This window comes from Centroberyx gerrardi, chromosome 14 (genome assembly GCF_048128805.1).
Source record: "Centroberyx gerrardi isolate f3 chromosome 14, fCenGer3.hap1.cur.20231027, whole genome shotgun sequence".
NCBI lineage: Eukaryota > Metazoa > Chordata > Actinopteri > Beryciformes > Berycidae > Centroberyx > Centroberyx gerrardi.
Window position 1 is genome coordinate 9,503,020 of NC_136010.1, and position 25,533 is coordinate 9,528,552.

Sequence of the window (25,533 nt, forward strand, 5' to 3'; positions counted from 1 at the left end):
TTGGGCGACTGCTCAGGTACCCAACTTGTTTTAGTGAGAAACTGAAGTTTTAATGTCAGCAAGTGAAAGTGGCAGTCCAATGCAAAGTGGTGCATGAATACTGAAAAAATTTGCCAACAGCTGGTGTTATTCCCAGAGCACGCTCCCTCTAAATCGCAGGATTCTGATGCATCTGTGAAAGATAGCATGGGAACAGTGAACAGATGTTCATCATTAGCAGTGGAAAAACATGGCACCCCATTCTCAACTTGATGACCAGATAGCACCAAATACAAACATCTGCCTCAATTAACACCTGACAGCCTTAAGAAGCTGTGACTATTTAGAAATATGGATTTGTGTTACGTAACAGTCCTATTTTTTTGTCCAGTGGATATATTTAATGTCGGAGTCCCACTTGAGAGGCGTTATTGTGAATCTTTGTGGAGCCGAAAGGCCTGAAATGGGCAACGTGAAGAGGCTGAGTGCTTCAGAGCTAACATGGACTTATAACAAGAACGTTTTTTAGAGGAAAACAATGGTTGAATACATTTTTAAAAGGAATTTCATAATGGTTTGGCATATAGAGCCAGTGAGAAAGGAGGCTCATGTCTCAAAATGTATAAGATGTAATCAAATATGCATACCTGTCTGTATATACAAACTGCATTTGTCACTTATCAGATTGAACAGCAGACTCCGTTTCATCAAAAGCTGCAACTGTAGATGATGAGATAGAAAGAAACCAAGATTTTAACTTTATTATGACTGCTGGAAGTGATGAATCCTTTGTTTTCCTGGATGTTCAGCAGCATGTTATCCTGGGCCCCTTTTGACCAAGAAGCACAAATATCTTGTGCCACTCCAATATTTAGGTTAGTAGTTGCCCAGCATGTTCTTTACCTGAATAAAAGGTACCCATTCTATTTTTTAGGAATCACATTCTCGTCTTTGAGATCTAGTGCATGCACGTTTGATGGATTTCAACCTGGTTATAGAAAGAAAACAAACAAACTTTGCACTGTTTAAAATTTCTTTAATGGTTCAGTTGGTATAGGATTTGGAAGCATTAAGTCAAGACATGGTCAGCAGCCATACAAAACCAACTAATTGATGTCAACCGAGAAGAAAAAAAAAATACAAAGGCAACACAAAAGAACTCAAAAGGACAACTAGGCAACGTCAGGTCATCACAGTAAAAAGATACACATTTCTAGTCAAACTGAACAGCATGCTGAAAAATCAAAAACCGGTAGCAAGTTCAATGGTGGTAACCACACACACACAAATGCGCACACACACTGACATTCATCCACAAACTGAATGAAGGCTGCAGAACAACCCTGATAGGTAAAATGTACAGTAAGACACCTTTTAGAGAAAAAATAATAATGCATAGACAAATTAAGAATGTTTTAAAACAAAAGTAAACATAAAAAGACAAATTTCTTTGTCATTAGGCGGACAGCGTGACTGATCTGTTGGCTGTGTACATTGAGAGATTGCTGAGGACATTCGAATAGAGGTTATTGCCAACAAGATATAATGGATAACATTTACCCATACAAAATTATATTTTTTCTAAAATATTTTAAAAGAGCTAGTAGCTTCCACAAACGTCAAGAATGTACAAGCGATGGTCATTGTGGCAAGGCTTTTTAGATCCTCATAGATCCACTTCAATGAACATTATAAACCACAAGGCAGACATGCTTGGCTTCAAAACATTAAGTTACAATTATTTAAGTTATACAAGTTAACAAACTGTACTTAAAACACATTAAATATTGAGCATGTCACTAGAAAAACAAGTCGGCTTTTAACAAACAAAAATATTCAATTGAACTATTCCAGTTGAGTCAATTAACACAGAGAAGATATATTTTGTTTCACGCAAATAAATCACTGAAGGAAATAAAGTTGGAATTTCCCTTACAAACTTTTTGCACCGAACCAAACATAAAATCTCTGTGCTAAAGGTCAAATTGTATTTTTTGCAAATATCCCACTGATAACAGTGCATGATATACAGTACAGTCAAAAATAGCACACAGTTCTTAAGTTTGGCTCCATGTTTTTAGTTATAGCTAGTTAATTAGAGTCTCTATCCTTATTTTAGTGTGAATCAAGAGCCACCTTTGATAACATTACAGGGTGCGCTCGTGTTAGGCTTTAGTTTTCGCTATCCTCTGGTTCTTCTTTTATGGTGTGTTTGAGGGATAGGGAGTCGATCAATTAAAAAAACAATAAATTAGAACTACAGCTTGTCACTCATCAGACACCTTTCATAATCATAATGTTAATTTTATCTTACAGATAAAAAAACAACAAAAAATACAATTGGCACAATCAATTCATTATTGTATTTTCCCTACTGTCTGTACAATAAAAAAGGTTTTACATTTCACAATAACCCAAAAACCTTGTTTTGCCTGGGGAGAAAGTGTACACCTGTGTTTAATGTTTATGTGAATATGTCATGTGTCTGCTAGTGTCTTAATTCTTCTGCTTTTCCCTTGAGGGACGCAGAGTTGCACTCCCAACAGCCTACGGTTCAAAATAAAGCAGCAGAAGAACAACTAGTGTGACAGAATATGAAAGCCTTTATACACAACAGCTAACTCAAAAACAAATTCAGCCCCATCAGGTAAGCAGAAATAATAAAAATCTCTTCCCATAAGGTCATCAATCACGACACTCACTGCTTGACCAAAACTATATTTCTCTTTGCTTGAAACAACTGCTCATTGGTCGATTCCTCCAGTGACCAAAGCATTTACCACATAACACTGCCTAAATCCCCACCACAGACAAAAAAAAATACAAATCAAAAGAAATATCAACCCCCTGAAAACACCCAACATTTTATACTCAACCACACAATCTGTGAGTGTTTTCATTGACTGCCTTGTCACCAAGGCTCCAACCCACAGCGACCCACTCGAGTGCATCTCAGGTTAATGGTGTGCCAGCTTGTATACGGAGGAGTAGGGAAGGAAGAGGCTGGGGGAGAGCGAGGCAGCAACCTCCTGGTGTCTCTTCCCTTCCTCTTCCATCCTCACCGGGCGCTGCTCCTCTCCTGAGCTCAACAGTGTTGTATTTGTGGTGTTTGGGTTGTTGTGGACCGCGGGCGGGCCGGGGTGGGGTGGGGGTGGTTGGGGGCAGGGTAGGGTGGGGTGCAGTGGGGTGGGGGTAGGGGTAGGGGTAGGGTGGGGGCCCAGGGTCACTGTCGCCGATCCTCCGTCTCTGACCGTGAGAACGCCATCACCACGTCCTCCGCACCTGAAACACAACGGGGTAAACGTTAGACGAGTCTGCAGAAACGCTCAAACACTCCAACACCGACATTCACCAATTCAATATTATCGTTTATTGTCCTTCAATGGAATCATATGGTGATAATATGGTGAGTTTGGGATATCGTGACACACAAATTCTGCTGTCTACATCACCGATCACAAGCAAATTCCATTTAAAAACTGACAAAATGAGGTATGGAACATTTTAAGGAATATTATTAGAAAATTTCTGTTTTGTTTGACATCACACCTAACATTAGCATACATTAATTTGATTATTTAACATGTGATTTTGCATGAGTGAGCCGTATTGTGATATTTTTTCGACTGTGATTATCATGATATTCATTTCAACCATATCGCCCCCCCAGCCATAATTCACCCAACATGTTCGTCTGAATCAGTGAACAAACTGCCAAAGACATCAAAAAGGGGCATTACGCATAAAGAATCCCATTTACTCAAACCATCTGGGAAAGGGGGCTGTTAAGCGGAAGGAAAGGTTGAATTATTGAAGTTCCAAAGCCGAACCAAAATATGAACCAAATTTTCAGAAATGCTGGAAAGCTTGTCCAGTCTTATTTGCAGGCTGAATACTTTTAGTTGCATGCGTCAAAGAGGAAAAATCCAGAACTTATGTACAATCAATTAAATATGCTAGTATTCCAGTTTATTTACTCAATATGTCCATTCAGTAGGCTGGTCAGTTCATTTGTTTGAGGTTGGGATAGACCAGGTTCAACTGCAGTTGGTGTTTGATGACTAACTTCAGTGCAGAACAGATTAATATTTACTTTTATGACAAACAGGAAATGTCTCATTGTCTGCTTTCGGCCTTGACAACAATACTAGGTGTGACCTGGCTGTAATGTGCAGTTTCTGTCCGTACTGAAGTCTGAAGACTATCAGTGAACCGTCCAGTCACTCTGACAGACAATACACAAAAGGGAATGACACTTGGATCACTGTAAATCCGGCCAGCCATCACTACAGAGCCAAGAGGGAATGAAAATCCATGAAAATCCTTTTGGTGCACACAGGTAATTTCATCTTCTGCCATGTTCACCTGTTGTGCCGAGCCACCGGCTCTCATCACAGAGCCTGAAGGATGATGACACATCGAGGGCCCCGCTGACAGCAGCATCCTGCTCTGCCCTGATAACATTTAGATCTGAGGCCTCGGTACAATTCAATATCCACTGCTGTTCCAGCTCAGTCTGCGAGAGGCGCGGGATATCTGCGGATAACCAATACTAGATACCAATACTACTAAAAGGACTGCTGCTAGATGTTGCTAGGATATGCCAAGTATTAAAACCACTATTGCACCGTCATGCTTGGCAGCCTGGTGAAGCCCATTTGCTTCTTGGAAATGGTGGCGAATTGGTTGTGAAATGTCTGAGAACTGCCAGTAAATTGCTGGTCTGACTCTGCTCCAACCCTTTATCAATGAAAAATACCCCTCTCAGAAGCCAGAGGGAGGAAATGACAGCTAAGTGCAACTGCCTAAAATGATCCTGCAATAAAATTAAAAATTAAAAAAACATTTGACAAATTATCATCACATAAATATCATCAACAACAAACTCCACACCTCTGCAGAGGGTCGAGAAGCGTTTAAATGGCAACTCTTGCATGTTTGCTATAAAAAGCCTCTCCGCTCCACAGCCCTCAACTGCTTGTTAGATTTAATTATTGTGGAGAAATGAAAGTAGGCCAGGGACTGTGCGCTTCCACATGTATTTGGCACAAAGGGCGGACCCTCCTCATAAGATAGCACAGACCTTCCAAGCACAGCCATTTTGTGTTCCATTTGGCTATCTCTACAGGGAAGATAATTAGGATGTTTCTATGCCGCATTCAGCTTGATAAGGCGGAGGCTCGATGGGGAGGGCGCCTTTTAATGCAAACTTCCACTCCCTTTCAAGTTCCCAGTCCCGTGGGATCTCATTGGCCTACCAAATGAGGCTATGGCAAAGAACAAGCCAATAGGCAAATTCACCACAGCAAGGGGGAAATAGAGATGCAGTGTTAAAATTGATACAAACACAAAGATAGAATTCAGCTAACAAGATAAATCCCATCTGCTGTGAGCCAACACATGGTGGATAATGATGCTTCAACAAGAGTCAATTATGTAATATCACACAATAGCAACTCAAGCTGAATTATACTACTGCTGAATTACATGACTGTTCAAGGTGATGCATGAGTGCAATAACTTACAATAACATCTATCCGTCACAATTAGGCCTGTGACTATATGAAAATTTCACAGTGCGATTATCTTGGCCAGAATTATCTCGATATATGATATTATCCTGATAGTTATTAATATGATGAAAACCTTAAAAACAGCACTGGAATATGTTTCAATGACTTAAAAACGAATTTATCCTATCAATCACAAGACATTTCTCTTTTCTAAACACGTGTTAATGCAAGACTGTAGAACTTGTGTACAATATTTATGTAAAATATTGACTTTTTGCGGTTGTTATTCAGCCTCCCAACAAGTCAGCGGTTATCGTGGTGGTCACGGTAATAAAAATGTCATTACTGTTATTGTTTTTTACCGCAATATATAATACTACAGGTTACTGTCTCATCCCTAGTCACAATACAGGCCTGTCTGTGATCCTGCATTATTCTGTGGTTGCGTAAGGGAGTTCACCCTGTGTAACTGGCTGGTTCAGAGGAAGGACATGTCACACTCTGCAGAGGAACTTGAGCTGACTGACCGGCAGAAACAAACTCAAAATAAATCGACAGAGCCAAGTGGATGATGGGAGAGACAGCAGTCTGGCCCGGCTATATCTGCTTTACTTGAGCACTTTGCCTGAGAGTCATGTCTGGACCTCGCCCTGCCATAAATATATATATATAGATATAGATATATAGATATAGATATAGATATAGATACATACACACACACACACACCACACAAACAAGCTCCAGCCAGCAGGATGGGAACGTCAGGCCCCTCTGAGCTGTTGCCTAGCGACCGATCAAAATCAGATTGCATCACTGGACGGCAGGCTGCTACCGCCTATGAGCAAACAGCTGCTGGCTTGTTTCAATCCAGCTCCCTCTCTGGCCATCCTCTGACCCCTCCCTCCCTCCCTCCCTCCATCTCTCACTGATCCCCTCCTCACTCTGCCCTATGGGGGAAATAGAGCTGTTCATCACATTTTAATACCTGTTCCTGGCCACGGATTACATAAATAACAGCAACACGAGCATATCATCCGATTTGTCCTCCATGAATACTTTGAAATGAAGAACTGCCTTCTCATTCATCGCAGCAATTGTCTTTCCAGGGAACAAAAAACATCCTTGGGGGTAAAATAATAACTATTTCAACATGAAAAAAAATGAAAGAATATTGTTTTTCCCCCCAAAGAAATAGTGCACAGTGGATTGTGAAAGGAAGGCAGGGAGAAAGACAAAGGAGATACCATGCAATATAAACCATGTGCCAGATTCGAACATGCAGCATCACGAGTAAATGCTATGTGCCTCATCTCATGGAGCTACCAGGAAAAAAACTCATTGTTTAAAACATTATTGTACCTGGCCAGTACTATAATTTTCACTTTCTCTCCATCTATTCAACTGAACTAATTCCCAGGCGAGCCAAGTTTGTCCACGAAGACTTGACATTCCTGACAGGCTACACTTCAAAATACGGTTGAGGTAAAGGTAGCCTAATATTAGCGAAAACACACAGATAAGGAAGCTGCAAATTCACACAAAGGGAGTTCATAGGGGATGTTACAGGCTCCAAGCTGCGTGCCTCGAGTCCCGCCGGCCTCGAAGAAGCAGACAAGCGGCCATGTGATGACTCCGTTGTCGCGGTGACGTAGTACAGAGTTATTAGTCAGAGCAAGCAACAGCATTTGAGGTCACAATCTGTGCGGGGTCAGCTGAGAGGATAAAGACATGGGATCCCCCTGCGGAAGCGACAGCAGGGGCGGGCTAAGAAGCAGCACGCTCAACAGGGGCGTGTGTGTGCGGTCCGGCTCTACATGTTGACTTCAAGGAACACAGTAATTTTACTTCTACACAGAGCCTTGGAGCACAGATTCACCATTTCAGAGGCATAGAATTGAAACTACTAGCATCTTCATTAAGTAAAGTCCCTTCTACCTTTTTGCTTAACTAATTTGGCCTGGATGACTGTGTCAGATAAATGCCTAAAGTGTAAATATAAACCATTTCAGAGTCACAGAACTGTCCAACTAATAGCATCTTTGTTAAGTATAAAGTCCCTTCCACCTCTTTGCTTAGCTAAGTTGGCCTGGATGAGAGCATCAGCTAAATGCCTTAAGTATACATTTTAATTTTATTTATAGTTTTATGTCTTTTTCAAGCACTTCTCTCTTCCATGATCAGTCTCATGTAACAGGATTATCATCAAGGCACTTTGACCCGACTGCTACACTCCTTACTATTGCTTGCTTGTAATTCTGGTGATCTAGGAATTGAAGAACACTCTCTGGATAAAAGTGTCAGCCAAATGCTTAAAATGTAACGCAAATGTAATATAACAATATGAAGATGGCTGGAAAAGATGGCATTTTCCCTGCTTCAAGTTGCAGGATGTCGTTTTGGAGAGAAACTGTGAACCTCCGAAAATTTCAAATGAAGTCTATCATATATGCAAATGAATTATTTAAGATTCCATAGAGAATGTCTGATTTCTGCAACACGGTTTGTACTTCACTTCAGATGGTGATATTTCAGAGTTCTAATGAGCTTTGAAATTAGGTTTAAGAAATAGCAAATTATTTTCTGTGAGTCATTTTTCTCCCCCAAATGGCACAACGCTCCTTTAAAGATGAATTTAATGAATTTGACATTTTATGGGCCACTGCACAAGGTAAATTAGCTTACCCACTGCAGACATTTTTGGGGGAGCAGGTCCAGAACTAATTGAACTGGGTCTGTCTGGTTCTACTTGGCTTCTACTTCCTATAGATCATTAAAAAAAAAAAAGAAAAGCTATGGAATGCCTCCCAAAAACCAAGTAGCTAATGGGTGCAGACACAGTATCTTATTTTGTATAAGCTATGATAGAAAATATAAAGCTCTTGCATGCATTACTCTTGTGATCAAAGCTCTGGCCAGGTCCTGCTGGGTCCAATAAAATAATTCAGTTTGAAATTAAAAAACTTGCACCTGGACCTGAAGTACAGTACATCCTAAGGACTCAGGACTAGTCCAGGTCAGATCATTGGGGTTTTTCATTGAACATATACATTAGTTATTTAATAGATCTTTCTAGTGGTGATATTATGCATTTCTATACTGAAAGGGAAAACGTATACATCTCAAAGAGTCCTTTTGCTCTAGAGACTGTGGTGGAAAGCTATCCCTTGACATTTGACTATACAAACATAGCTGTCAACATATTTGGGATACGGGAGGAAATTGTATTTTAGGCTATTGAGTCAGGTAGACAAGGGAATAACAACGTGCAGAAGCTGCAGAGTCTCTAGCTCAGATTTATGCTGCAACAAGGAACAAAATAACGTTAAAAATCGATAAAACTTTACCCTGGCCAGGTCGCTGAACAAAGACGGGCCCTTCCTTTTGTGCCACACGGCTTTCACTTGAAAAGCCAGGTTTAAGGATTGCGTGATATGGGGATTGTAAGACGGACAAAAAGAAACAAGATAGTGTATTGATTGCGCGAGGCAGCGGCCATCTGAAACGAGAGAGGCCATATTTCTGTGAGAAGGGACGGGACTGAGAGAGATTGGAATATCACACCCTGGCTGTGTAATTACCACTCCAGCTTGCCTCCAGGCCCCCTAATGAGACCTGCTCCAATCTACCAGCACTGTGCGTCGCAACAACACTAAAGCCCACGGGGGAGCTCTCCTTTCCCGGGACGACTGCGGTTGCTATGGCAACCCCTCCGTGTCTCTCCTCTTTTGTTGTGGCCCTCAGATGTCCTTCTGGGGGGAGTTAAGTTTCCTCATCAAATGAGACAGGAGGACAAGTCCTGAGACGGCTGGTTTTATGTGTAGCTCTGAGATACCATGTTGTTAACGGTGACATGATGTCAATTACAGCAAGTCTTGAATTTGGGAGTTTAAGAAGGAGGAATAACTGCCGAATTCTATAGACAAAACTTCTGTATTCCCCATATTCCCACGTCTCTGTATCATTATTTCTGTATTCACTTTAAGAGACACATTTATTATTTAGAATTATCCAAACTGGAGCGTGTACACTGAGAAGGAGACTCCAAAAAAATAAAATAATCCAAGGTCCATGTTAATGAGGTCACACTTCATTTCCAATCAGGATAAGATAACAGCGTTTAGACACAGCACACAAAGTTCTGCTCGCCCACTATCCTCTGTTCCTCTGGGCCGCCAGAATTCAGTTTCATCAAGCAAGAAACGCAGCAAGAAAGCAGAAGGGAAAAAATGCTCAGCTCGAGTCTTTGGCAGAGAATTCCTCTTTGGCCCGATTAAAATTGCAAAACAAAATTCTGCATTTGCATGTATGGTAATCAGCCAATTAAAACTATCTGAAATGCAAATTCAGTGACCCGTAGACTTAAAAGAAATATGAGTGGCAGCCTGGGAGTTGATTTTCTCTTGTCCCTTACAGAGTCAGAACTGGAATAACATTTGACAGTTACTGGGGTGTGAGGGAATCATTCAAGGTTTGGGCAACATTTCCAAATCAGGCGTGACAAAGCATGACAACGCATGATGGTGTTGAAATATCCTTGGGTGGATTCCAGTGATGACAAGTTGTTTTCTTATGAGACTATGCCTAACTGACAGCAGCAGTGATGTTATCCTTTTACTACATCTGCTTTTCTGTGTCCAAGTATTTACTCTTCTATTTAACATTTGCTCTGTATAACGCAGCCTTAATTTGATATTTTGGAGCAATCAGTACCTGACTGGTCTCCACCACTCACATCACATCTCCACCATTCCCTTAGTTCTCTCTAACTGGATCGATGAGGCCATGACTGACACTGTGTCACTCCAGGCTAAGACCCCCCTTGAGGACACGGGTGTCAAGCCATCCTGCATCAGCATGTTCAAACTTTGATCCGTTTTTAAGCTGCTGTTGCTGCTTTTGGTGGCAGGACAAAAAAAAAACAATAAAACAACTCTAATTGTGATTATTAGAAAGAATATTGCAATTGCAATTTAAACTCATATCATCACAAGTTTTTCTTGTCATAGATTTTTTAGAACTCTACAATTGTTTAAAGTAAAGTGGTTTTGAAAAAAATGGATGTCAATGTGCATGATTTACTGAGTTTGAGTAATTGTACTTGATTCATGGACCAAAGATTACCTGCAGCATTAAAACTCCTTGTTCAGAAATCCATTTTGGACGCCGCTCTCTCTTAAGCAATTAATTGCAGCCTCTGCGACTTGGAAATTGCAGAAGTTCATATTGCAATTTGGATTTTTTTTTTTATTAATTGTTCATCTCTACTGGGCATTGTGGCTGAATGGATTTGGTTTCATGCTCAAGAGGGACAAGTCTCTTTGGCTGAATCCCATCTGAACTGTGCAGGCGTGCAGGTGTGTATTTTATAGGGGGCTACAAAAATTCTGTAAACTTATAAAGTAACATATTAGACAATATTGCTTTACATGCTTAAAAGGTGTGAGTCATCCATTTTAGACCATTACTCTTATATTCAAAACAGCGAGGTGAGCAGTAGTGACAGAATCCACTGTGTGCTTTGTCTCAGCTCTGTTACCAAACCAATATTATATTACTTCAATTATAAGCTAAGGCTGGAGGAGGGGGTTAGCTTCTGAAACAGCTGCAGGAAACTGTCAGACAAATGATACCAAAGAAGCAAGGAAACAGTGGATTTAGTCACTACTGCTCAACCTATCCATTTTCAAGGTAAAAGAACCATTTTACAATAATACGAAATGGACGACCTATCCCTTAAATCATCCATCTCATAATTGGAATATTTTTTTTCCCCAAGCCACCTGTCCTTTTCCCGTACAGAAGACAAACAGACTAACAAGGTCTGAGGGCTGAGTGTGTCAAAATCGAGGGGGGGGGACAGTAATGATACCAATCAGACAGACAACCTTGGTGTGGAAAACTGCTGGCTCACAGATGGCCTGTCTGGCTGCTGTACCGTATGATGGTCTATTTGGAAAGACAGCAGTCAAAAGATGCCGCATACAGCAGGATGAGGAAAAGGGCCTGTACAGCACAAGTCATATTATTATGAAGTGAGAAGAAGGTGAAGCACAGCAGAGTAGAACTAATTTATCTCAACCCCCTCTGGACTGGATGTCGACTGGGAGAGCAAAATGTTCAGAAAGCTGAAATGCACCTTCTGAACCAAAACTTGCGTATCACGAACAATTTACAATCTAAATGCCTTTTCTGATGAAGAGGATTACAACATTTAACTGCAATTTATATTTTTTTTCCGTTAAACAAATTAATTAAATTCTTATTTTGTAATAATATTTTCGCATTGCTATTTCTGTTGTTTGAAGTCTGGCCTTCTAACAAATGAAATTTTACTGACCTACATGCACTATGCACAATTACAGTTCTTCACACATTACTATGCAATTTGTTATGCAATAAATGTTTCCTTTTATCCTGTTTTTTACCCCATCGCCAAGCCTGAACGAGATCAAACAGTGGACTTTCCTCTTCATGTAACTGTACCTCAAAGGATCCCCAATGTGCTGATTCCTACCAACCGCTGTCCTTCAGAGCAGGGCTGAATATTTAAAAGTGATTAAATCACAGCTTTCTCCACTTTGCCTAATCACAGTCCTTTAGACAAGATGCAGACCAGTAATAATTCATTGGCACACTGAGGAGGTGGCAGGCTGCCAAATGACACTAAATGTGTCTGTTTTTGTGATGTATAATGCATACTCGGAGCACCTTTGACGAGTCATATTCATCTATAATTAATGAGGCTCTTTCCTAACAGGCGCAGTATTGACACAGTTCAGAGACGGAGCTCTGGATCTACTCAGGGGCTTGGAAGAGGAGAAACGGCACATATAGCACAAACTAGCTACACTGTAGTTGTTTAATCAGAACAAAAAAGATCCATCTTAAATTAAATAACTTATAGAAATCATCGCTAATCACACTGTACTCTTCTCCTTTAAAAACTGTGGTACCATCTGCCCCATGTGATGCAATGCTTTATGTTCCCCTACTTGATGAAAAAACACATGGTGATAATGCAAGACACATTTTTCATGATGCAATAAGCCTGATAAAAATGTTAATGATGCACCCACTACTGAAGAATGAGGCTGAATTTAACAAAATATTATGATGCATGTTATTGCCCTATGGGTTAAAACAAAGATACTGGAAAACGGCAGAGAAGGACAAAAGGACAAAGTCAGCATGCCGTTTACTTGCTAACTGCGTACCTTGTATCATCATTAACCCTAATCCCTCTCCTTAATTCTCTGACACAGAGAATCACATCTTTATTAACCAATAACTCACACAACACTCATTGTTTCCTTTCAGAGAACGGATACAGAAAAGAAGACAGATAAGAATTCATTGTAGGTAGCGTGTCGCAGGCAATTTTCTCAACTCGCGGCTTCCCCGGGGGACTAACAAAAGACGGGACTGAGCTAGGCCTAAGCCCCAGCAGAGCCACCACAGAAGGACAGCAGGGGCCTCCAGGGCTCCCATCCCAGAGCTGCATTTGGACTGAGCCTGAAGGCAGATGATGAAAAGTTAAAAAAAAAAAAAAAAAAAAACCCTCATCATCCATAAGAAATGTGCTGCTGCTTTCTCAGGTAACTGCAGTGGCAATCCATCAGCCATATTTTTTAATCTAGCACCCTCTTGTGGTGGAACCACATGTGCAAGCTGGGTGGGGAAAGTAAGGTCAACGGCGCCCTCTGGTGTCAGACAACAGAATAACCATCATACACAAGGTTTGCTTATGTATCATGTAGCACCCAAATCTCACCAGAACACACATGAACAGTGGCTTGCTTAGTCTAAGTCTCTGTGCTATTTGTCAGAAGGAGCAGAGAAACTAGGGATGCACTGAGGATGAGTCACTCAGTTCCCGTCAGACAGTCACACTGTTTGCTGTATGAGTAATCTCACAGCGCCGGTGTGCCGCTGAGCCGGCCGCAACAGACCGCCAGGAAATCTGTTTGGCCTGTTAGGTATGGACTCCAGAGTGGGGACGTGTATAGAGAGGTTTTCCCTTGTCTGGAGTCTGGGCGCAGTAGTACTTCTGTGATATGTGAGAGGTAGTGTTTGTGGGCTGTATGCAAGGTTATTATAGTAAACTAAAACTAAGACGAAAACCAGCTGTTCCACTGAAATAAAAGCAAAAAAAAAAGAGACAGAAAAAAAACGAAAACTATCTTGTTTACTTGTAAAACTAAAGAATACAAATATATGTGAAATGTTTTTAGTTTTCATCTTTTTGTTTATGTGCAGGGTAAAAAAAAAAAGAATACGTTTGGAGAAGTTTTAGCTATTTTTACTGAACGGTAATTAAAAGATTCATGCAAATAATTATTGTTTGTATTACACAATGCCTGTTGCAACCACATTCAAAATGCCTGTTCTGAACTTCTATCATTATACCGTTAAAAAAAAATACTACCCCTACCAAAAATACTAAAACTAGAACTGAACTAAATAAAAAAAACTACACTAAAACTACCAAACACATACTGAAAACTACAACTAAGAATAAACGAATGAAAAATCCAAAACTGTGATAACTGTATGAATGGATTTTACATTTGTGTGTGTGTGTGTGTGTGTGTGTGTCTTATGATGGACAGCCTTACCCTGGTCTATGTTGTGCTGTGGGAGTTGGCTCATCTGACTGTGGACCACGCCTGCGTAATTCCGGAGAAAAGCCTCTTCACTTGGCGTAAGCTGAAAGGAATGACAAAGTGATACTACAGGTTATCAAACAATGACAACAAAGCAAAAACCCATCCTTAGAGAGAATTCACGCATGTTTTTGCCACGATGGACAGTTCAGTCAAAACAATTCTCTTCCAAAAGGTAGACGCATTAAATTGTGGACCCATAGAATATTTGAGTTTTTACAGTCAAAGCTTCAAAAAATAATTTCTTCCTTTCTACTGCACTCAATTCGTGTCCTATCGCACATCTCTCTCTCTTAAATGATCGTTCTAGGGTGACAGGAAAATTTTACCTATCACTCTGACCTTGTCGCTAGTCTAAAGATATATTATTATAGAAGTTAATTCTACTGTTGCTGCTCTTGATAAGAGTGAATGGAGCGGATGTAATTTCAGTGTAGCGCTAACAGTTACCATCACTGTGTTCACAAAGTCAGTCACTGTCAGTGGAGCATCTCATGAAGTTGTCTCTTCATGATATGCAGAGTGCTTGGCTCTCGGGTTTATAGCTTTGGGAGAGACTTGTTCATTGCTTGCAATTCTAGACTGAACTGTATAAAAATCATAGTGATAAAAGGAATAACATATATGACGTCTGTATTGAGCGGATTTTCCCTTTAGCCTAGACAGACCACTGTGACTGGAACAGCCCAGAGTGATAAAGACAACAGCTTTAAGCCATGTGAGGGAAATTTATACTCATAGCATCAATAGTTATCTTAACTCTGAATATGAGGCTGCTTCTATTATTGCCCAAAATTCAGTCTTAATAAGACTTGTATGATAAGCAAAACTTACTACTGGGGCTGGGCGATAATTCAATATTATTGTTTATCGTCTTTCAGTGGAGTCACATTGTCATAATACGGTGATTTAGGAATATTGTGACACACAATCAGTCTAAACTGATGATAACAAGCAAATTGTATTTAAAAACTCAACAAAATGAGGTGTGAATATTATTTGAATATTTCTGTTTTGTTTAACATCACACCTAACATTACCATTCAGTTCAATAGGATGAACATTAATTTGATTAACATGTGATTTTGCATACGTGAGCCATATCGTGATATATATTGATATTTTAAAAAATCCTTATGATTAGCGTGATGTTGATTTCAAAGTCCTGCATATTCTCCAGCTTGCGTAGATGCAGACTGAGCATTTACACTATCAAAGTCACACATAACAGAGGATGACGTCAGGCACTGATGCCTCCCTAAAAAAGCCCCCTTCACCTTTAAGACTGCCTCTTTTAATCTCCTCATGAATAAATAAAGCTGGCTAGATATAGCTGTTTGCTTCTGTAGACTCGTAACCATTAGGTTGCATCTACGCGTTTGTCCTCCAGAGGCTGCGAATAGCCGACTATAGCTCTCTGCCCCTTTCCTCCAAACTGTCAAGAGTGGCGTTTTCACCAGAATCCTGTCAGTACTCCAGTCAAACAGCTACAGCAAACATCATCTCTGTAGCTGCTGTCTGGCTTAACCTAGCTCAAACTCAGATTGGATATTTGATGATGTGTATCCCGTCTAGATGTGATGCGACTTTGAGGGGTGTAAATCTAAAACAGTTATTCCCAGTGGGGTCCGGGGACCGCCAGGGGTCCAACAAAATGAAGGAGAATAGTTTAATTTCACTCAAAAGACATTAGCACAATGAGAGAATGTATAAGGATGACTGCTTTGATCATAGGCTTCACTCTCCCCACTGTAATCATCTCACCTACAGAATAGACATATGCAACTCTATACTAAAGCAAAACCAACTAAAAATCTTCTCAGATGGGGATTGGAAATCATTGTTTTTTTACCCGCAATAGATGACTGCCGAAACATAAGATTTCACATGACCATGATTTGTTCTTGTGGAGGCACTTTTACTTACATTTGATCCCATTTTCTTTAGCATGAGCAGGACCCGCACTTTCTGTTGGATGTACATCTCTTCAGGAGACTTCCCCGGGGCCTCCTCGCGGTTCATCCCCCCTGCTCCTGTGGCTCTGGACACACAAACAAATCCACGTTATACACAACCTGTGGAAAAAATCAGGGCTAGACAGCACATTTGCAACATTGTTATTAGACCTTGTTGTAATTTGTGCAGTGGGTCGTTTCTGCCAAATCAAAGACACGCTCTAAACAATGCGATAGTGCTTTACTGGTTGTTATGTCAGCTCTTATGTTAACTAGGCAGCTAATTAGTGTTCTTTCTTGTTTTCTCCTGTTTTTTCCTTATTGTTATTTATGCGTACAACTCAGAAGAAAACTTTGAAAACCACACATGCGTTGGTAACCATTGTATAAAAACCATAATACCCTTGAGGACGTTCTTTGCTGTGATAATGACTACAAAGGCAAATCAGTAGGTATGAGGATGATTTCATTTCCAATTATTAAATGATTTCTCATCGGACTCCTCACACAGACAGCCTTAGGCTAGGGCTACTGGACAAATATTATTATTAGGAAATATAACAAACAAACAAGCCTGTGTGATGAGCAATTTATTCATATAACACAACAGTAATGATATAGGAAGTCAGGGGCCTCGTCTCAGTGTAGTCACAGTGCAGGTTTGGCACTTCACAGTGTGAATGGCTCTCATTAATATTGCATGGTAGTTTTCACACAGATCTCGCCCCTGCCTGCTCCCTCCATCTCTTATTCTCCCTATAACTAATGACCTATTTTCACTGTCAGTCTGAAGCGATGCAAAATATAGGCAGGGGAAAAAAAGGGAGGGAAAGAGAAGGCGATAAAAGGAGCTGCCAGCGCTAATGCGAACGACAAAAAAAAGGGATAGGTTCCGCTGTGACGGTACACACACACACACACACATCAAGGTTGGCTGTTGTCGCATTAGATCTCTGTTATAATGCACCACCAAGATGAGGCTTAAAGTGTGGCTTAATATTTTCCTTGACAAACGCCCAAATCAGTATTCGATAAAGGCAAATTTCCTAATTGAAATTGTAAAAGATCTATCTATCTATCTATCACAGGAAATAATTCACAGAAGAAAGCGGAAGGCTAAATCTACTGAAAAAAAAAAAAAAGGAGGGAGATTTAGTGGAGCGAATATCAGTATGCAAGTCAGATTTTTTTTCTCCCCTAAGAATCTTTCATATAAAGCCCACGGGGGCCACAGTGACTATGATAGTTCTGGCAATTTCTTTTGGCCTCTTATCTATACAAAGGACCACTAATGCATGTTGACAGGCCGTTTGATGTGGGGTTATATTTAATTGAGGAGCTGGCTCGCCATCCCCCCTTCCCAGAGCCCGGGGGGAGGACGAATGGGGCACCGTTGGCTGGCGTTTGGGTGCCACTGTGAGCGCCGGGTGGATTCATCCAGCTCAAAGCAGCTGGCGACCGCGCTTCTGGCTATAGCCTTTAAAATTACGGTAACCTTTCGCTGTATAGTGCAAATAACTACACTCGCAGTTGACTTTGTCCTCTCAGCTGTATCCGGTCACGCAGAAAAGGTAACAGGAACATAACCTGGCTGTCAGCACATCTCGATATTGAATGGGGGGCTACACAGATGAATATATTGGTTATTCACTGCAACTTGAGTGTCAGGCACAGTTTAACTGGAGAGCGGCTGAGGACTCAAAGCAAGAGAGACATGAAAAGATGGAGAGAGCTTGCCTGTCAGTTCAGTTGCTCGGTACACCTTTGGGGATTGGTGGTGGTGGTGTGTGTATGTGTGTGTGCGTGTGTGTGTGTGTGTGTGCGCGCGTTCGGGTGGGGGGGTGGTGGAGAGAGGATGTTGGCAGGGGTGGCGGCAGTGTCTCAGATCAGCAGCAGTGACACGTTTGATCATGTCTCCCCGCTCCTCGCTTCAGACAAATGGGAGAGCCAAGACTCCAGGCAGAGAGGCAGAGGTACCTACCAGCTACACGACACACGAAGCATGATAAAAACGCAGGAACACCAATATGTCTGCCTCAGATGCACACTGGGTGTAAAACGGTCACTGCGGACGGGCGGATAAAGAGCAGAGGATGAAGAGAACGACTGGGGAACAGGCTTGCTCTAATTGCCGAAAGGTGTCTTCTTGTCTTTTCGGGGGTTTCAAGGAGAGATGCAAGACGATATGACAAAGACCCATTAATATGCAAGCGTATTTTGAGATTTCTCTTTGACAACTTAGCCATTTTTAAGTCCGCTGCTGCTGGAGAAAAAAGGCACGTATATTCCACATTCATCTTCTGTATAAATAGGCCTTCTGCTTTCACAACTGAGGCATTTGTGATCCTCTGATGTTCGCTTTTGAAGTTCAAAAACTGGCCATATTTAGTACCATCCCTGCCCGGGCCCTGACTGTTTTGAAAGTTGTAATTTGTATTTTTGCCATCGTGAAGAATTCTTTTATCTCATCATACTTTCACAAGGATATCGTGTAGAAGAACAAAAGCGCTACACAAAATCCCATAAGGAGAATCTCTGTAGGAGGAGGAAACGACGCGGAAAGGGTGATCAATGATGTTCTTCCGTTGTCGTGACATGTTTGTAAGTCACTTTAAAAAGGGACTGGGAAAAGAGTTAGGAGCTATTCTTTTGTCAATTTCACCTCTTCTGCTTCAGGTTGGCCGGGACAGAAAGACAGATTTGCAGATGACTATTTTGGGATGTGGCACGAAAACATGACAGCGCGCTAGATACAGAACTGGAAACAGAAGAGCTCTGGTACTCAGTGAATTAGATGATAATATGTGTACGATGATGATTCAACAGTCTGCATGTGATCATATTACGGGTAGATTCATCCACGTAATCTTACTGGTCCAAATAGATTTCCAACCATGCTCGTAATTCCCACAATGCTGCAGATGGTACTCGGGTGCCTGGTACCCGATGCCTCACAGTCATGGCCCTAATCACAGTAAGGAACGGCTTTCTGGGTATTATTGCTATATTAAAACATTTTAAACTCACCGCGGCAAAGTTTACTCAAATTGAAGATGATTTCAAAGCCCAAAATCAGGTGAGGTGCACTTGTTTAAAAGGTCTATCGTCCGTACAGGCCTATATCTTGATATAGGCCTATTTGAGAAATTAATATTTTGTTGAGGTGTATTTCCACAGCGATCTGGTAAGATTCGTCATCCCAGGCTCCAACTTTCTATTACACAAACCCGGGATCGACAAATAAACTAGTTCCATGGGAGTGAAACTGATTCCTCTGTAATGTGACTCCTAACATTTCCTCAAGCTGCGTTCTGATTGAATTCTCTAGGGAAGATACAAACCCAAAACTCTTTTCTATTTATAGAGACCAACTTCTGAGTCACATGTTTGCTACTTCAGCGAAACAAGGCCCATCTAGGCCATCCCTTGATAGGTTAGACCTAAGCTACATTCTATTAAATATTTGTGTGATCTAATTACAGAAGCTATGGTGACTTTTAAAGTATGATAATTCTGGGGCGAATCAGATAATAACATCCTAACAATGCCTGTATCTATCCAAAATGAGATATCGGTTCCATTTGAAAAAACACCTGACACCTCATACAAAATGATTGCTGATATTTAAAACTCACTTTTATAGAATAGCCTTTTGTGGAATAAGCCATATTGCTTATGTCTTTATTTGATTTTCATCATGTTTTTATTTTGTCTTTTATTGTTGTTGCTGTTATTTTAATTTAGCCTAACTCTGTTTTCTGTGTTCTGTGAAGCACTTTGTAACTGTGGTTTTGAAAATGAAGTTTATTGCTTTTATTATTATTTTTCAGGATGAAATCATCTATATTATATTATATTTGAGAGCTATCAAGCGATGAATTACAAGTGACAAATTTTGCTCAAAATGTATAAATAGCGTTATGGAAAGAAACCCTTCTAACCTTGTAGCTAGTGCGGTCATTCTAGCATTATTCTGATATACATGTTCTTCTGTGTAACATGTCTTGAGTCATTTCAAGGGCCACAATAAGGATCCTGTCAAGATCCTTTGTGTGTGCCTGATGTTAGGTTCTAGAGGTGGGCTAGCTCAACACTAATCCCTCGAGGGATGCTCAGCCAGCCTCAGACGTACGCGGCTAATATTCCAGACGTAATCAAAGGCTTTCTTTAATGCTGATCTAGGCCTAATCCCCCGCCCTGCCTGTGTTGGGCTCTTGTCAGCGTTGTGATGTTGGGCTGTGCTGGAGCATTGAGCAGGAGCCCCGGGAGCTGCCTGAGCCTCACTCGACAGCCTGGCTAAATCTCAGCATTGCTGATACTGAGCTGAGCGCAAATCAACACGAGGGCCATCTTTCTAATCCGTACAGACTGTATATACAGTATATATCTGTATAGGGCGTACATCTGATAGCTCATTTGACAGGCCTGGTTTATGGGAGGGAGGATGCTGTGTGTTACATCTACCAGTGAAGCAGGTCTGCGCTGTAATGAGGAGAGAGATTGCTCTTTTAATAACTTCTGGAAAATTGGTGAAGGATACTATAAAATGCCCAGCACATGTAAGACTTCAAAATGCGTGCTATTTAGTAAAGGAGGGCTATACATCTTAAATCCATACTGTTGTTATGACCTCAGCATCTACAGCTACTGCAAGATTTTCTACAGCTCCTGCAAATGAGATTAGGCTAGAGTCAAACGGATATATTTGCTGCATGACAGAGACATTGCCACAGGGGTGCAACATTTCAAAAAGACATCACACATTTAGTAATGCCTCTTAAAGAACAGAGACAGGCCTATTCATGCAAGGCTTCTGCATTTTAAACTTCTTTGTGTTTGTACGCATTAGTGTCCATTAGTGTCTCTGAGAAAACAAAAACAAGAGAAAGGCTTCTCAAGACCATTGCAACACTGTGCCTACTCCTCTTACACTCTGCCCTGGGCCAGGGAGTGCAATGAAGGTCTGCTGCCAGGGATTACAGTATGCAATGTGATAGGCCCTCGCATTTGCCGGGGGTCAGAGAGGCCGCGGGCCACAACAGTGTACCGGTCCGACCACACATGGGCCAGTCTACTTTTCAGGCCTGTCATTCGCTCTGGAATCAGCTGCTCACATAATGCACAAGTCCGGTTGTTTTGCAAACTGAATTTCTTCAGCAGACAGAGGAACAGGGGAAACAGCACTCATAAACTGACGCTGAGTGGAGTTTAGCATTACACAAATGCCGCTAAAGGCCTGAACTTTATAGGACCTCGAGTGGTCAGTAGCCTCAACAGATGGGAAAAGTTGAGAGGTAGAAATAATTTGAATTCAGTCGTGAACTGGCCCAACATCCCGAGCGAATGTGTGAGAAACTGAAGTAGGCTACATGCATGGCGTCGATGCCAGCTCAGTTGGCAACATCTAGGCCTGTTTCTAGGGAGCAGCTGTGTCAGAGCAGGTACACACACACACTCACACACACTCTCTTGCATTGATGGCGAACCATGTCATGAAACCTATTCAAATGACTAGGTGTCAAACTGAAGTACAATACAGCCTATACACGGCCTCCAGCCATTAAAAAAATAATTACAAAAGCCCTTAGAGCAGCCACAGACCCAATAGAGCTGTCTCTCTCTCTCCAAGTCAGGGCCGACTGAGGAAACGGTGTGAGCCAGACAAGCAGACACTGCAGGCCAGAAAGGCTCTGGTTTGGTCCTACTGGATGTCTGCATGCTGCCTTTGTGCGAATCTATCTCCTCACATGTACAGTGCCCACAACAATGGCCACAGTATTTGGGGACAATAGTGATGAACTGGATTGTGAAAATATGATTGATAAGTAGGTCATGTCTTGTTGTCACCACGTGAGGCATGAACTCAAACAATCCTGTTAAATTATACAGGCTTAGTTCATAGCTGGGTCTCTGGGTGTGCTTAACTGTTCCTCAACTATTCCTGTGCCAATTTAAATTGAAGCTAGGACCTAGCGAGAGTAAGTTACAGTAAGCAGCACCTAACATTATATTTCACATATTTATACTAATGCTAATGCTAGCAGTTTTAGCTTTTTCCAAGAAGCACAGACAGTTCTAAAACGTTATTCCAATGAATTAGGCTACTACTAGGCTAAATAATGTAAAAACATTTGTACATGCTACTACTATAGTGACAGATTTTATTCACTTTACTGTATATGTTTAATGACTTATCAAAACATTAGCAAAAACATTGTACAATTAGACTGATTTCAGAATATCCTCATCATGTTTCCGTTGTACTTGATTTCATACACTTGTATTTTTCATACACTAGTCTACATTACACATAATTGAATTTGGTCTATGATCTCAGTACGTCTTTGCTTGCACCACATGGGCTCTCTGAGGAATTGAAACAGAAGCTGCTGCCTTAAGCTGGTCCCTTGGGGAGACGGCTGCAAGATTTCAAAAGCGCCAACGTCAAGGCACGGCATAAAATTCTGTTTTGTGAACTGCTATATGTTCTATGTGGTAAGAACAATATCTCACACGATCTGTGTATGTCTCAGTTGTGCAAAAAAATGAGCAGGATACCATGCATGAAAGACAAAGAACTAAGAGTATGTCATCTTGAGAAAAATACATTCAGAGACTGGATAACGCAACAATCCCGAGTGTGTGACTCAAAAAAGGAAGGATCCAGTATGAATTTTAAGTTTCTTTCTTTAAGCAGGTAAAAGACTTCTGGGCATCTGTCTTTTGGACTGGGCGCCTAAGCCAGGAATGGATGGAAACACTTCTACTGGATAGTATTTTACTATCAGGCTGAAATAGGCTTCTAGGTGGCCTGGGCAATGCTGAAGGTCTGACAAGTGCTTGTGCCAAACACAGAGCAAGAGGCTGAGAGATGAACCAGCCCTCCCCTCTCAGTCTGCTCGCAGGCAGCTGATGAGGTCCCCCTTGGGGCCTGGGGGGTTGAGCCGCCGCTGAAGAGCACCTGCCCCGACTGTGAGGAGGCGAGGAGAGGAGGGAGGGGAGGCCAGGGGTCCTAATCTCGCTCCAAAATCCAGCCAGCTAGGGGAATGTGCAAGCTAAGGCGGCCTTGACATACGGTGGTACATAACCAAGTTTGCTGGATGCCAGGAGGGTTCAGGCCAACCCTGACACCCACTGGCTGCACCACTCATCAATGCCCCGGTGCAGGCAGGGTGCCAGCTTCACAGCTGAACGTGTTGTCAGCTATCTGACATTTGGGCAAAGCAGACATTGTGAGGCAGGGTGGCACAATGCATTCATGGGTGGCAAGAGACAAAAATAGAAAATGGTACACTGGTGATGTGGTAGTTGTGTGAAGGCAGACAATCAGCAACTTGAAAATGGAAACTAAATTTTAGGCAGAATGGGGAGACCATGCTTAACCAAATGACTAGAGAAAAATGTATTTTCTTTTTGTGGATAAAACTAAAGCAATTTTTCAAAATGTAAATTTAGACCGACTTTGAGATTACCTGACACCTAGTAAGTCTAAACAATTCCCTTGACTGACTGTTAGATGTTTCCTAATTGGGAGATATGGGTCTTCAATATATATTACATATAGGCTTGCATTTTGTATTTGTAGCCTCCTAAATTTACTGTGTGCAGAACACAGAAAACGCTGTGGAGATCGTTGTTTTAAGTCACGTTAAGTGCAATAACTTCTCCGTATGACTGAAATGATCTGAAAACTGTAACAAAGGTTTGTGAACATAACACTAATAGTTGTTGTCTGTATGTTATATTTACCAGTTTTGGTAGCTTCTTTTAAGAAATTTGCAAACAAACATACTTATATACTAAACACAGGAAACCAAAAAACTATTCTTTTTCCAAGAGATGGATACATATGACTGTGCAAGGTTCATGTTATCATGTAGCAGGACACAAACTGTTAAATTTGTAGCAGCTCTCTTGCTAGCCAGAAGCAATCCTTCAACGCCTTTTCGATCTTCCGTTCGTTGGCTATATCCGTCGTACAGACCGGTATTGACAGTTTTGTACATAAGTTAAAATTTGCGTTCATGTTAACATGCACAAACGTTGCATTTCGCCTCAACCGAAACCGCGTTACGCTTTGCAAGGCAATCCATGCTAACCTGCTAAGCTAGCTCGCTAGCAAGCCCGAGACAAAAGCCTGAATGAAGTTCCTATGGGTGCAACACCATCCAGGTACCGCTGCTCTGCCAGAAGTGTAAATGCCGGGATTCAAACAAACGTATCGCTTTCAAACCCCCCGATAATGAGCGTCTCGTTGAAAAAACGGCACATATAAGCTTACCCCTCCTGGTCCAGCTTTTCTTTCTTCTGTGTTCTGTTTGAATGGTGTGTTGTTTTAGGAGGGCGTCCTGTTCCGGGGTCACATCCCTCCAGTCGGCTGAGCTACGGCGATGTGACTCAACGCAGCGAGACTCCCGCTGTCGGGTCATTCCCGGCCGCTAGGGGCGCCATCCGCACAGGCAAGAATTACAGCCTCGACTCCAAGGCTCGAGCATCTACTGTGAAACCGGTAATCCTTCAAATTACAGGACATTAATTATGCGGTAATGACCGGAAATAACGAAGTAATATCCAAGTAAAATAGATGTAATAACTAGTTATAGCATTAGCATGACTGGTAATAACAGTGATATACAAGTAAAAAAAAAAAGGTGCTTTTACCAGTAGGCCTAATTGTATTAGATAAATTGCACTACCTCAACCTTTTGAAAACTTAGAAAGGTACTGGAGGCGAAGGATAAACTAATCCAAAAAAGGAAGAAACACACTCTCCATTGATTTATCTTCCACAGAGGGGAGGGACATTCATTACAGAAAGTGATTACACCTTTGCAGAATCAATCAATGTTTTTTCAATAGGTTTTCACTTGCTTATAATGCAGAACACATACAATAATACATTATATATTTCTGAAAAGACATACCAGCACTTACTATGTACAATATTCACATATGTATATAAACGCACTCCACACCAACTCTCCACAAAAACAGAAACAGAAACCCCAGAACCCTTGCCTGGTAAAAAGCACCTTTTTTTTTTTACTTGTATATTACTCAGTAATTACCAGTCATTCTAATGCTATAATTAGTTATTACATCTATTTTGCTTAGATATTACTTTGTTATTTCCAGTCATTACTACATAATTATTACTGTAAAACCTCCTTGGGCTCAAGACAGACATTTTCCCCATAACAGCAGATCTGTGATTTTTTTTGCATATTGTTTTGGCTGTGGTGTCAAATAGTTTCACGTTAAGTGTCATGATATAAAAATGTTGAGCTGGACTTGGCACAGGATGCTGAAGGCTTGGCTCAGGCATGTGTCATTTTGGAGTCCCACAGACCTCTATATGGAGCCACTGCTCTAAGTTACTATTATTTTATTCAGGAGAAATGGAAGGAGAAAAGTGTGTTTTC

The 25,533-nt window shown here is 41.3% G+C and overlaps 2 protein-coding genes across 2 annotated transcripts in view; both read right to left on the reverse strand.

Annotated features, from left to right (window-relative positions):
- The window catches only part of pik3cd (phosphatidylinositol-4,5-bisphosphate 3-kinase, catalytic subunit delta), a 103,104-nt gene that overhangs the window by 59,979 nt on the left and 17,592 nt on the right, over nucleotides 1-25,533 (reverse strand). The gene's annotated exons all lie outside the window — the stretch shown is intronic.
- On the reverse strand, nucleotides 1,465-24,492 carry ctnnbip1 (catenin, beta interacting protein 1). Its single transcript, XM_071907394.2, has 4 exons — nucleotides 24,393-24,492; nucleotides 16,083-16,197; nucleotides 14,109-14,199; nucleotides 1,465-3,261 (listed from the first exon to the last, which is right to left on the reverse strand). The coding sequence occupies exons 2-4, from the start codon at nucleotides 16,176-16,178 to the stop codon at nucleotides 3,203-3,205; spliced, it is 246 nt and encodes an 81-aa protein (XP_071763495.1). The 5' UTR covers nucleotides 16,179-16,197; nucleotides 24,393-24,492; the 3' UTR covers nucleotides 1,465-3,202.